At 49.9% G+C, this 14,409-nt stretch overlaps 1 protein-coding gene across 6 annotated transcripts in view; it reads left to right on the forward strand.

Annotated features, from left to right (window-relative positions):
- Positions 1 to 14,409, forward strand: part of HM13 (histocompatibility minor 13) — a 38,155-nt gene that overhangs the window by 5,655 nt on the left and 18,091 nt on the right. For all 6 annotated transcript variants that reach the window (XR_006336917.1, XR_006336918.1, XM_043883093.1 and 3 more), the window contains exons 2-4: positions 2,274 to 2,372; positions 7,328 to 7,410; positions 13,790 to 13,878. Coding sequence is in view for 4 of the 6 variants with exons in the window: in XM_043883093.1 (XP_043739028.1) it covers positions 2,274 to 2,372; positions 7,328 to 7,410; positions 13,790 to 13,878 (271 nt within the window). In the remaining 2 variants the exon portion in view is untranslated. The remainder of the gene's footprint in view (positions 1 to 2,273; positions 2,373 to 7,327; positions 7,411 to 13,789; positions 13,879 to 14,409) is intronic.

Raw genomic sequence — 14,409 nt, forward strand, 5'->3', positions numbered from 1 at the left:
CACTCAGGATCCTGGGCTGAATTGATGTGAATGTGTGGAAACAAGCAGTGACACTGGTTTGCAGGTGATGCCAGAGTCTGTGGGTCCTTTCACACCATGTTCCCTGCGTCTGCAGGTCCCTCTGCCCGTAAACGCTGCTTGTACACAAAGCAGACTCCTCAACTCAGTCAGCATTTATCTGGCTCCTACTGCATACCAGACCCTGTACTTGGCCTTCACAGCTTTGCCTAAGTAATATCTGCTCTAACCACCTCTGACACTCCCTGCTTCTTTGCAGAAGTAGTGTCCTGTCCACTTTCACGTGACTCCCTTGTACATAATAATAATGCAATTTGTACAACTGGTGGGAAGCTCAAGGCACAACACCAAGTACTTCCAATGCAAAAATCATTGAATCCTGGCAACCCATTTTACAGCTGAGGAAATTGAGGCTCTGAGAAAGAAAATAACTTACACAAGGTCCCACCGCTGGGAAGAAGCAGATCTGGCAATGGGGCTGGGCCCGCTGACGTCAGAGCCCTCCCTCCACCACTGGGTATTCATGCCACGTATGGCGGCAGTTCTACCACGGGTCACGCTACACGGGGATATTCTGTTTACATGTCAAGGTCTTGGCCGACCTGCCTGTGAACACTTTAAGGTTGGGAGCTCATTTAGTTTTGTGCCCACCTGCTGCTACACAGGAAGTACAGTGACTCTGCGGCGGTCCACGGAGAGGGCCATGAACTTGCCCACACCCTACTGCGCAGTGCTGCCAAATGCAGACACCAAGGGCTGGGAGGAAGGAAGGAGGATGGGCCTGCTTCTCCATGTCATTATTGCTCATCTGCTCCTAGTGGAGCTGCCAGAGAGTGACTCACACAGCTACCTGTTCTTTCAGAGGGGAGGATCTCCCTCAGCCCCGGCTGTGTTGGAGTTTGGCTTAGGGCCTCCCCACTTGCCCCTCCCTGATAATCACAGCTCCTTACAGCCACAGTACTTTAGTTTGCCAGGTTCTTTGACATCTCATTTGGTTTAAGCCTCTTGGCCCTTTTAGAGGTAAGTAAAGCTATAGATAGCGTTGTTCTGTTTGACAGATGAGTGAACTGAGGCTCAGAGAGCACACGGTCTGCCTGAGTCACCCAGCAAGCCATTGTCAGAGCAGTCACTCTAGGTGCATCGTCATGCAGGGAGGGTCGCTGGGTCCTTGTGGACTATGAGCACAGAAGTGGATGGAGAGCCTCATGGTCCTGAAAGCTTTTGACTTTTAGATTTATATTTTAAATGTTTTTTAATATAAATTTAAACCAGAATTATTGGAGAAGGAAATGGCAACCCACTCCAGAGTTCTTGCCTGGAAAATCCCATGTCAGAGGAGCCTGCTGGGCTACAGTTCATGGGGCTGCAAAGAGTCAAACACGCCTTAACGACTAAACAACAGCCAGAGTTACACCAATATAGATTTTCATTAGAAACTCTTTTTGTCATGAATTTCATGGAGCTGATTTAACTTTCTGTGTTGTACTGTTAATTCCATTTTCCATTTTTTTTTTCCATTTTAATAGTACTGAAGTGATTTTGCTTGCACTCAGTTGTTTCATGTAGGTATTTATCCTCTGTCAGCTCTATACCCAGATCCCATTCCTGCTAACTCTTTTATCTGCCATCGTGAGTTTAATTGTGGCTTGTACTCTGACCAGATTCATTTTCCCAGTCATGCTTCTTGAGTTTGAGTTTCATCAAGATTTGCTTCTCCTTGCAGTTGTTGTCTTCCCAATGCTCAGTTTTAGCCATTGTTAGTTTTGGTTTGTTGTTGGTCTGTTTCCACTTATAATATTCACTACCTACTGGATAAAAGACTGACCATATTTACACCTCAGCTAACCTGTAAGAAAACTGGAAGTAGTCCTCATGAGGCCTAGGACTGCTCTCCTGTTGCCAGTGTCCACTTTTTTTGCCAGTGTTTTTCTTCCAGTTGTTAGATACCCGCTGCCTCTGCCACACATGCACTGGGTCCTCCCAGGACTGTCCCTGTCGGGGTCCCAGTCTCTTCAATAGCAAGTCAGTGGGATCAGAGCATCCTGCCCCGGGGTGGATAGACAGTAGCCCTGGCAGAGGGAACAGCACTAGCAAAGCCTTGTGTCGGGAAAACATGGGGACCCCTGAGGCACCTCCATGACCAGGCAGAAAGTGGGAAGATGAATGAGCTGTCGTGGCACCAGGTTCCCACCAGCGTCCAACCCTTGGAGGCCAGAACCAGTCCCCTCTCTCAGCATGGCCTTTCTTTCATCTAGAACGCCTCGGACATGCCTGAGACCATCACCAGTCGGGACGCCGCCCGCTTCCCCATCATCGCCAGCTGCACCCTCTTGGGACTCTACCTCTTTTTCAAAGTAAGTCCTCTGTCACCTGGTGTGTCATTTGGTTTAAATAACTTTATTTTGTTCTGTTTTTCCCATCACAAGAGACATGCATGTTCATTTCTAGAAAATAAAGAGCAAGAAAAGTAATAACAATTCACCCCTCGACCCACTTCCCTGCTGTGATGCTGGGGGGCTCCTTCCCACCAGTCTTTAGTTCCCTTCTCCGTGGAGCTTTCTGTTCTGTTCTGTTTTGGTTTCATTGTACTCTCCATGTTGGGGTGGGGTATAGCTGTGTCTCGGACATACCTCTACTATACTAATTGCTTTTCTTTTTTTTTTTAATCTATCGAGGTTTATTTTCCCAGTAAAAGTTACACAGGCTCAGTGTTGAAAACCTGGAAAGCACAGAAAAGTAAAAAGGGGAAAACAGCAGCCATCCAAACCCCCCCTGCCAGAGACAGTCACAGAGCCCCTTTGGAGGTGTGTCCTTCCTCTGCATGGTCCCCCGTAGCTGTGACCACGTGGCGTGCTCAGTCCTGCAGCTGCTTCCCTCACTTCACATCGATAACCTCATAAGCATTTTCTCATGTACCGCAAACTCACAAACTTTTTATTTTAGTAGAACATGTACTGTTTTCTGATGACAAAAGTTATGCAGAAAACTGAGGAGAAAAATACACAGGTCATCACCATTAACACCTTGGCATATCTCCTTTCAGACTCTTCATAAGCATATTTTTAACGTAATTATAGTCATTTTATAACTTCTTTTTAAAAATAACACAGTACAAGCCCTTTTTTCCTGGTCATTGAAGATTTTTCAAGGGTAACTTTTTTTTCTTTGCCACCCTTCATGGCCTGTGCATGGTTCTAGTTCCGTGACCAGGGATTGAACCTGTGCTCCTTGCAGTGGAAGTGCAAAGTCCTAGCCATTGGACCATGAGGAAAGTCCTTCCTTAAGGATCACTTTTCATTTACATTTTAAAAATACATGTATGTAGTTTAAAAAAAAATTTTTTTTCAATTTAAGAGAAGACGCAAATAAACCATAATACTCTCCCCAGCATAGTTTCTTATGAGTTACTCCATTATGCATAGATCTACATTTATGTAAAAATTTTCAAACAACTATATATACATCAAACATACAGTTCTTACCAGGGAGATATTTTTGTCTGAGCACCGTCAGATCTGCCTCGTTCTCTGTAACAGCTGCTTGTGGTTCTGTTTCACGGATGCACCCTAAGGGGGCATCCAGCGGTGGGAAGCCCCAGCCCTGCAGCCGTGGGCATCGTTGCGGGCACCTCTCGGCACAGTCACATGTTGTCAGGTGTATCTGCAGTAGGGCTGCCAGCTCACACAGTATCTCCATGTGGTAATCAGAACAAATGGTACCACATCCATCTGATTTTACCAGTTTACGTGCCCTCCAATGGTTACAAGTGTGCTGGCTTCCCTGTGCTCCCACCTACCCCGAGCAGCATCAAAATCCTTTACTTTTACCAGTCTGTGGGTGAGTCAAAAACGCCTGCTTCCCGTTCCATCATCCCTCGTTCTTGGATCAGAACCACCCCTTTTAATGATTTCAGAATATCCCTCCCAGGCAGATATACCACAGCTGGCTGACAGCATCCCCCTCGCTTCACACAGAAAACGTAGTTCTGATTTTTACTCTTGTTAGTAAGAAGGCATCGGATAACATTAGGTGTTCACTGTTTTTTTCCTTTTTTCCCGGACCTTGGGAGAAGAGGTGGATTTCTCACTTGCTTCAGTTCACAGCACACCGCCATCAGCCACGCCAGGCCACCCGCCTTGTTTTCTTCACCCCTGACACCCATCTCCATTTTCCACCTTCACATCCCTTCACCAGACGCACCTGCCCTCGTGCATTTGTGTCCTTGGACGTGTGTCTTTTTCAAAGATGTATGGTCTGAGTGTATCTTTGTGTCTTTGGAGAGAGTCTCGTCTCCACACGGAGCACCGTGTTCCTTTCCCTCTCCCCTGTACCCTTGCCGTCTCTCCGTAGCTCCGTGTACACGAGCACGGTGCATCCGACTTGGCTTTTGGCAGCTATTTCTCAAGTCTCTACTGTACTAAGTGCTAGGAATACACACCCAGGCCTTTGCCTCAGGACCATCTAATATTTTCAGTATTTAGGATTCTCTCCTTACGCTCAATTCCCCAGAAAGGAATTCCTGGCAGCAGAGGGTATGAACATTTTTATTTAAGGCTCCGGACACCTGTTGCTCAGCTTGTCCTCCTCTCCAGGCAGGTAAGCCCCAGCCTGCCTTGTGCCAGAGGACACAGTGTCCATCCCCGCCAAGTCACCAGAGTGTCATGTTGTGATTTCTGAAAGGCAGCTGCCTGGATAACACAGGCACCAGTTTCTTCCCAAACTCCAGGCTGACCACTCACTGGATGTGGTTTGCATAACAGTGGCTCTCACTCTCTCCTTCGGCCCCTTTCCTCCTCTCCTGGTTAGGGCACCGGAGTTTGTTGCATTTCTCAAGATCATAAAATTTACCTTACCGCACCTCATTTAAACCTGATTGCTTTGAGGCAGCTTACGAAAATTAAATCCAATAGCATAAGGAAAATAAAGGAAGAAATTGGGGTAAAGGAGAAAAAAGGATAAAATAGTAGAAAGCAAGGAAGCTTTGGGTGAGGACCCTACCCAGACCCTGTGCTCCAGACTCTGCAGACTTGTACCCCTGCCAGAAGTGCCCCTGACACAGGTATAGCCCTGACTGTCTAGCAGCCGAAGCACAAGTTCAGAATTGGCCCACAATTCGTAGTCCACACAGTCAAGCTGACCAGAAGCTCAAAGACATGACCAAAGGGAAAATTTTTCCCCGGGCCCTTGTTAAAAGAGCACTGTGTGAGGGGGTAGCACATCCTTGCGAGTTAACTCGGCCCGCACACCTATGCAGGTAGGAGCGTTCGCCCTGTGGCCTGTTCAATCCGTCTACAAGTCTCTGTTGAGAACTCACGCCGTGTGCTGTGCTGGGTGCGGGGCACTGCAGTGGGGAAAGCAGCTGGCCCACCCCTGCCCTCTAGGAGCTTGAAGTGGTGGAGACAAACACCAGTCTAGCAATCAGTAGATAAACATGCGGTGAGAGTCTTGGGAAGCGCTGTGGAGTCAAGGCTTGTAGCGCCAGAACAGCACGGAGGGACCTGCCCCTGCCCAAGCCCCCACCTCAGACAGCAGCCCCTTACCTGCCTCGCTGCTCAGCCGGGAACCCTAGACACACCCTCCCTCCCACAGCCCGCAGCCCTGGGCACGTCCTGCTTCTCTAGCCCAGAGATCTGGAGTCTGACCCCCTCTCGTCATGTCTTTCATCCTCCCACACGCAGCGCCCTCCTGGCTGGGCTGTCACCTCGGACCTCGGCCCTGTGGGGTGTGCCTTCCACACCGCTGCAGAGGGATCCTCTCAGGCCATCAGACCAGGTCACAGCCTCGCCCTCAGCCCTGCCTCACCAGCGCGTCTTACCCAGACAAAGCTAAAGCCTTGTTCACAGCTCTGCAGGTTCCGTCTCCCTCCTACCGTCCCAGCCTCGTCTCCTGACGCTCTCCTTCCTCCCGCAGCTCCAGGCCTACAGACCCTCACTGTTCCCTGCACACGGGAACACAAGGCCCCCTCAGGACCTGTGCACCCACCCTTCCCTCCGCCTCTTCCCGCAGACATCCTCACAGCCGCTCCCGTACTTCCTTCAGGTCTACTCCTAAGTGAAGTGTCGGAGGCTTTCCTGGGCCCCCTGAATGACAGTCCCGCCCCACTCTGCTTGCACTGCTGTGCTTTTCTTAGCACCCATCTCCACCTGACGGTGTGTTGCATGTTCATCTCTTGAGATTCTCCCTCTCTGGCGCCTGAACTCTGTGAGAGCAGGGGCTTTTCTGCCTATTCCAATGCTGAGCACGGCGTGGGGCACGTAGCAGACGGTCAACATGAGCTGAATTAATGAAGGTCATGTCGAGGAAAGCTGCTCAGAAGCCCAAGTGAGGAGAAGGGAGCTTCCCAGACAGAGGGGCACGTGCCTGGGCCGCCCACAGGTGGGAACATATCACACCAAGGCCAGTGTGGCATGAGCTGCAGCCACGGAGGCCCGCGGTGGTCACCATGAAGACATGAGAAGCCAAGGAGAGGATGTGGACTTGAGCAGGGAAGCTGCTGAGAGGTGTTAAGCAGAGGAGCAAGGTGATCAGACAGGCGTTTAAACAGATCCAAGAACAGCCTCGTTTGAGAGTCGTCAGTGGCCCCGTGTCCCACCTCGCAGCACATCATTTCCCCCCCAGTAAGAGGGCCTCACAGTAACAAAAGACGATATGATACTGTGACCATGGAGCCATATAGCGCAGCCTTCCCAAAGTCCAGAGTTAACAACATGTGACCACTGGCTCTGGAGCCCTGTGAGAGAGAACGTTCCTCACGTTCACCCAAAATAAGACCTTGAAGCATCTGTCAGGGGTCAGGGCTTCAGGCGGCATTGTGGGAGAAGTGGCCCAGGAGAGGATGGAGAGTGAGCAGGGTGCAGGTAACTCATAACTGGGTGGCCACCCACAGCCTCCCTCAGCTTTTGAGCAGAGAGGAGGAAGCTTGGAAGAGTTTGTTCTGGGGTTCAGACGGCTCTCTTGGGACTTTGAACATCAGGCTCCACACCGCCCCCCGGTTGCCTGTCTCCAAGTGGAACCACCAAGGGGAGACCTGCAGGCTCCTTCAGTCAGTTCAGTTCAGTCGCTCAGTTGTGTCCGACTCTTGGCGACCACTTGGGGAGGCATATCTGAGGGCTTGAGGGTCCTTCCCTTTTTCCCATTGCCAGAGAAACTGGAAGCCCCCCCACTTCCCAGTACCATTTGAGATTCTTCTTGACACTGTTCCCCAACTCCAGAGTGGGGAGACCATCTCCAGCAGAAGAGCAGGGAGTCTGGTTTCCTCATAGCCTCCGACAACCCTGACGTCCTGTTTCTCTTTGTATCTCTGCCTCAGATATTCTCCCAGGAGTACATCAACCTCTTGCTGTCCATGTATTTCTTCGTGCTGGGAATCCTGGCCCTGTCCCACACCATCAGGTCAGAAGGCATGTCTGCGACCTTTGAAGCAGCTTTCTCAAGACCAGTACAGGGTCTCGGATGAGAACGTGACCTTTGGCGTCATTCAGAGCCAGGTTTGAATCCTGGCTGTAAAAACCCAAGGGAACTTTTCCCCTGTGTTAGACTGTGGGTGACCCTGCGTGAGAACCAGAGCCTCTCGGGGCCACGGTTTCTTTCCAAGGAAGGATAAGACGGTCCGGTGGGTGTTCGCCACCACGGTTGTTGGGAAAATTATCTGTGAACAGTAATGTCGTGGTAGATGTCACAGTACTGAGATGAGTGGTGCCGGTGCCACCTGCTGGGTGTCGAGGCTGCTGCGCACGCGCGAAGCTGGCTGCTTGTGGTCTCAGCTCCTAAGAGAGCAAGGCAGTATTGAGAGCAGTTAGGAGCACAGGCTCTGGAATTTGACTACCTGACTTGGAATCCAGACTCTGCCACTTAATAGCCCTGTGACTTTGGGCAGGTTACTTAATCTCTCTGTCCTCAATTTCCTCACCTGAACGTGAAGGAAAATGATCATACCTTTCTCATTGGTCATGTAGAAACTTTTAGGACAGTATCTGACACTCAGTATGTTCAGTAGCTGTTAGCCATTGTTGTTATCATTGTAATCTGTTGCTTTTAATCCTATGACACATTCAGAAACTGAAGCTCAGAGAGATTAAGAAATTTGCTAGGATGACACAGCTGATAAGCAGCAGAGCAAAGATTCAAATCTGAGTTTCTGTGGCCGCAGAGCCCATCCTCTTCACTGCCACCCTGCTCAGATCGTCACGTGCTGTGTCTGTTCAGTGGGGATGAAGGAACTAAACCAGGAGTGCTCGGGTGGGGCGCTTACCCAATGGGAGTGGTGCCCCCAGCCCAGCCCCTGGCTGTGACTGCTCAATCACCCCAGCCTGCTTCCATCTGGCCCCTTGAAGAGGTACAGCCTCAGGCTGACAACCACGGAGGCTGTCAGCAGACCAGGAAAAGTTCCCAGAAGGCAGGAACACGACTTGAATGCAGCCCTGAAGGGTAGGAAACCCAAATGAGGGTGTAGGAGGGAGAGGCCAGGCCAGGAGCCAGAAGGTCTGTGCACATTGTAGGTGCAGTCAGGACCTTCCCAGAGCAGTCAGAGAGGAAGAGCGGGATCCTCAGGGAAGCCCTGGGAGTTGGGGGAGTTTGGCCTGGTTCCTTGAGGCAGGACCTGGGAGTCAAGAATGTGGGCCCAAGAGGCAGTCAGACCTGGAGCCAAGGCTCAAGTTACTCAAGCTCTCTGAGCATCAGTTTCTTCACCTATAAAATGGAGGTATGGGGAGTAGCTCCTTGGAGGGGCGTGGGAACGTTCAAGTGAGCACGTCTGTGACATGCCCAGAGCAAGAGGGTATGTCCAGAGCCCACCAAGGGTGAGAGCAACTGGCTCGAGTCACACAGCCACATGGGACTGAGGTCAGTGTTGTCTTCAACTTCACCCACCTTCACCCACAAGGCCGTGTTCTAGGGCCACACTCCACCCCCAGCCCCCCCAGTCCTTCTGGAGATCCTGACTGACGAGCCCAGCAAGATAGTGGCAGAGCTAGTCACCCTTCCTCGATGAACAGATCTCTCCTCTCCTGGTGGACAAGGTGAGGAAGGTCATTTCCCATGCTGGTTGTGCCAGTAACTCAGTTGTGTCCAACTCTGCGACCCCTGACTGTAGCCCACCAGGCTCCTCTGTCCATGGGGATTCTCCAGGAAAGAATACTGGAATGGGTTGCTATGCCCTTCTCCAGAGGATCTTCCTAACCCAGGGATCGAACCCAGGTTTGATCCCGCATTGCAGGTGGGTTCTTTATTGTCTGAGCACCAGGGAAGCCCAAGAATACTGCAGTGGGTAGCCTATCCCTTCTCCAGATCTTCCCAACCCAGGAATCGGACCAGGGTCTGCTGCATTGCAGGCGGATTCTTTACCAGCTGACTTACCAGGGAATCCCATGCTGGTTAGGAGCCCCCCCGTTCTAGCGCATCCCACCCCCTCAGCATCTGCCAGAGTCCTTACCACAGCCCAACCACTGCCTTAGCATGAAAGAACCAGATATATTTTGTTTGACCAGGTGCAGAGGAGTTGATTATTTCACTTTATCTCAACAGCCCTACAAGAGAGGTCACCAGCCACCTGCCCAGCAGGGTATTTTGAACCTGTGTCATTTTGACACCCTAGATCTTCCTATTTTCCTTTTAGGACAGTAACCGAGAAACATTGTCCAAAATTTCTCATGGATTAACCAAGAAAGAGTTGTCTATCTTTTAACCAATTCATAATTTTTATTGATAGAAATTATTAGCAGAAAATAGAACTAAAGCCACTACAACTGCACGTGGTAAAATCTGTCAGTGACTCATTTTCTTGAGACGATTTAGAGCACACAGTGTGACTTGGGAAGATGAGGCCTTGTGAAAATGATGACTGGCCATGGGCATAAGGGGTACTCACCATTCAGGGTCCAAGCTATCCTCTGAAAAAGAAATTGATCCAGACTGAAAAACTGGGATGAATGGGATGAAAGAAAGCCTTACTATAAAATGTACAGGGAAAAGAACTGAATCAGATAAAAATAGTTTTCACAGAAAAGGGGGAGGGCATAATTTAATCATGCTATTTAGATAGTTGATCTGAGAATTAAATTTACCTTCCTTTGAATGGAGTTTTCTTAAGTATTTTCTCCGAGAAGTCTATAGTATCGTTAAAATTTTGGTTGGTTGTTTGTATGTATCCCCAGACATAGTCAGACCTTCCTCAGGATCCAAACAAGGACTGCAGGTGCAAGACAGGAAAACTGAGGCTGAGAGAGCGTCACAGCTTTCAGGAGCAGAGTGGTTTTGAGCATGGGTCTAACTGTGCAACCAGGTATTTTTTGTAGTTTTGGCAAAAATGAAGGAGAAGAGAGAGCTTAAGGATGGGGCCCGGGCACGCTCTCTCTGATGGGCCTGTGGTTTCCTGAGGACCAGCAGAGGAGGGATCTGTCTGCTGAGAGGCTGTAGGGGCTGAGCCCCAAGCCACGGAGTCCAGGCGGTGGTGTTTATGGGATTCCTTCCACTTCCCCAGCTGCCGTGAGCCTCCCAGGGAAGGAACCACAGCCTGGGGTGTCACAGTGAAGCGAGGACCCACAGCCTGCCTTCACCCTCTACGGCCACCAAGACTCAAGCCTGTGCCAGTACCCTTCCTGCCAAGGGAACTGTGCAGCTTATTTTTACCACCTCTGAGCTCATATCCCACCCAGCTGACCTTTAGAGGGAAAGGTCCTTAAGACCACGATCTGCAACCCCAGGAGGGAGAGGCCACTCAGCAGTTTGCCCTTTGCCTTCACCCCCAGGGGAGAAGGGCAGTAGGATGTGGTTTCCCAGCAGAAAGCAGTGACCTTTAGGCTTGACATGAGCCTTCGAGGGCTGGAAGGAGTGAGTCTCTGCCTTCTACAAAAACCTGCATTCAGAGGTGTTCAGCAAGCATTTACCAGCTGCCTCTCAGGATCCCTGCCCTTAAGGCAGGCTCACACCAGCCAGGTTGCTTGTCTCTTGCCCCGTGTTATCCAGCAGCCCCTCTTTTTGGGATAACAAAGACATCTGTCTAGAGACTTCATACTTGGAGTTGAAGCTGCAGTTAAGCTTATAGGGTGCCAAGCATTCATGTAATCCTCTTAATGATCCAATGAGAAAGGTATTGTTACAGTGTTCCAAATGAGGAGACAGTTGCAGGGAACAGTTAAGTAACTTTGCCAAGGTCACACAGTTCAGTGGCAGGGCCAGGATTTGAATCCAGGAAACCTGGCTCCAGAATCCATGCTCTCAAACCCTTGCCCTCTGCTGGTCGGGCTCCTGAGGTGCACGCCAGGCTGGAGTGAAGGGCTTAGCTCCTCAGGCCTTCTCTCTGCCTCTCCACACACCCTCTGGCTTCATGCTCCTGAAACGTGATTCAGTGAACTGAGCTGAAAGTGGCTTCCAGCCTCATCCCTCCCAGCTGCTGCCTCCCAGCTGCTCAGAGCCTGTTTGTGGAAACCCACTCCCAATTGCATCTTGTATCAGTCGTGTCTGCATAATCACAAAGCCTTGTCATTCATGCCACAGCTCTGTAGATGGGGAGGGATTGGCTGTGTCAAGTGGAAACTAAGGCCCAGAGATAGTTCTTCATCCACATTTTCTTCCTCCAAGCTCCAGGGTCTTAGAGAGCTCCCTTTTCCCTGCCTTTACTGTGCCCTGGGTACCCTTTGGCCTGGGTCCATTTTCCTATAGCTGGGAGCACCATTGTGGATTTGCCTGCTTCATAAGTCATCATTCTGATCTGGTGTTACTGAATGCTTTCAAGTTCAACCACCTACAATGATAGACTTTGAGTTCTTATGACCCCTGTTGAGGATCTAGCGCTGAGCTAAACTTCTCCCTCGCCTTCTCCCCTACTTTCACAGCAGCTCTTTGAATCAGGTGATATTATCCCCACATTCAGCAGAGAGACTGACCCACTGAAGTGAGCCCAGGGCCTCACGTGGCAGAGCAGGCGTCAGGGCTGGGCCACCCCGGTTTGTGTCTACTCCACGATACTGCTGAGTATCCAGACCCAGGCTGAGCCAAAAGCCCTGGTTTTCTGTTCCTGCTCCGAAGGTGATCCAGAAAAGAAAGTGTCTGCTCCCTGCCAGGCCAGGAAGTAGACCATGCTGAGTAATCAGAATGCTTCCAGAGATGAGGCCAAGCCCATCCTGAGCCACAGACAGGCCCTGTGGAAGGAGTGAATGTGAGCCCACTCTCGCCCAAGGGACTGTGATTCATCTCACTCATCAAGTCCAGCCGAGTTTGTAAAAATCCCAGGCCTGGAAAATCGTGGAGTGGGGTGACCATCAGGTCATCTGACTTAATAGATCTGGAAGGGAATCCAGGAATATGCATTCTTTTTTCTTCCCATGTTTAATTCCTTTTATTTGTATTATGAAGCTGACACCATGGTTATTACTCAAATAAGAGGTGACAGTAATTCAGCTTATACTGTTTCCGCTTTATGTGTGTTGGCACAGTTTATATAATAGTTAAGGAATCATCTAGAAGGAATTGCTGCTTGCCAACATCTCTAAGTGTTCTGGGAAACTGATAATTAAAGGAAATGGTCAAAACAAATCCCCTCAAGAAGAATACAGTATACTTCCTAGTCAACTCAGGCTTGCTTCGGGTCTACTAACTGCTTAAGTGTGCTAGATTTTTGCAGGGTTTAAAAAACATATTAAGATAGTTTCAGACACTTATAAGGGTTTTTTTTGCGGGGGGGGGGGTTAATCCCTGAGTCAGGAAGATCCCCTGGGGAAGGAAGTGGCAACCCACTCCAGTATTCTTGCTTGAAAAATCCCATGGGCAGGGGAGCCTGGGGCGACAGTCCAAAGGGTCTCAGAGTCACTGAGTTCCAGGGACACACACAAGAGGCTACCTGTGACAGAGTAATTAGATAGCCATTTTAATGGGAAGTCTCCAGTAGCCTCAGAATGCAAAGGCACACTGCAGCTTTGATTTGTCACACTGCACACACCTGGATTGTGTTTGAAATAAACAGACTTCTGAGAAATTGGAACAGAGGGTTTACCTTTTTGCTTCTAGAATCAACAACAAAACTCACGCCACCTCACCATCTACCTCTCTGCCTTGAGCCCAGGAGAGAGGGCTACGCATCTCATTTCCCTTATGAGTCTGCCCACAGTTTGTGCATCATGGCTTTACTGTGGACCAGGCTGGGTCCACTGCCTCTGGCTGGGCAGGGAGCTGGCAAGGAGGATGTGGTTTATCTGGGGCCACTTGTGGTTAATGCATCTCTCTCAGCTGCTGGCCTTCCAGCCTCCTCAGCAACATGGACCCAGGCATTCTCACTCTTAAGGAGTCAGATCTCATCGGGCTACTAGTCGGCCCCTTAATTCAGCTCTGCTGTCTGCCTAGACTCAGTGGATCTCCTTGAAGAGTAAGGACTTACCCTATGCAGGCTTAAGCCAGAATATGCATTCTTGACTGGGGTCTCTCATACAGATTGTGGATAAACCAGATTTTGGAATCCATTGCTCTCCTAAAAACTGTTTTATGTGAAAGTCTGCCTCTTTTGTGTTTTTGGATGATAACTAAGAGGCTACGTGGAAGCCGGAATCATAGAGACCTAGGTTCAGGTCTCAGCTCAAGATACTGACTTCCCATGTAACCCTGGGCAGTCACTTGCCCTCTGAGGGCCTCTGTTTTCACATCTCTACAATGGGCACAATAACACCTACCTCTCAGGGCAGCTGTGAGGTTGTTGGGAGATAACAGCTTGTAAACAGATGTCTGGGATTGTGGGGCCCCCACAGGGGCTCTGTTTGCCAACCTGCTTTGTCTTTCCTTTCAGCCCTTTCATGAATAAGTTTTTTCCAGCCAACTTCCCAAACCGACAATACCAGCTGCTGTTCACACAGGGCTCTGGGGAGAACAAGGAAGGTCAGTGCTGCTGCCATCCCCTGCCTTGGCCGTACCTTGGGTGTCTTCCCGCTCCCCTCCGCTCCCCTTTGTCTCTCCGATACTGGGATTCCCCGGTACGGCAAGTGATGGGCAAGGTGGGCTCTGGGATGTCATCCCCGCTCTGCTGCTGAGTGCACACTGTTATCTCTCTAAGCTTTGGGTGGTTTTGTTGGGCTTTTTTGGTTTTGTTTTGTTTTTTCATCTGTAAAATGCGCATCATAATGTAGTACCTCCCTTATAAGCATGTTGTTAGGACTGTGAGTAAGTGATGAGTGGAAAGCATTCAGCACAGCGCCTGGCTCAGTAAACAGTAAACATTTGGCTCCTGAAGCTATTTTTATCATGTCTGTTTTTAGTGTGATTACTTCCCTAGCTAAGATTTGAAAAGGGGGTTCCACGGCTCTTGAAAAAAATGAAAGCCACAGGAAATTGGGGAAAGCCTGGGTCCTGTGAGTTAGTTAGGGTGTGGGCTCAACTGCTGTAACAGGATTATCAACAGCTTGGACAGGT

The sequence above is a fragment of the Cervus elaphus genome, chromosome 23 (assembly GCF_910594005.1).
Source record: "Cervus elaphus chromosome 23, mCerEla1.1, whole genome shotgun sequence".
Taxonomy (NCBI): domain Eukaryota; kingdom Metazoa; phylum Chordata; class Mammalia; order Artiodactyla; family Cervidae; genus Cervus; species Cervus elaphus.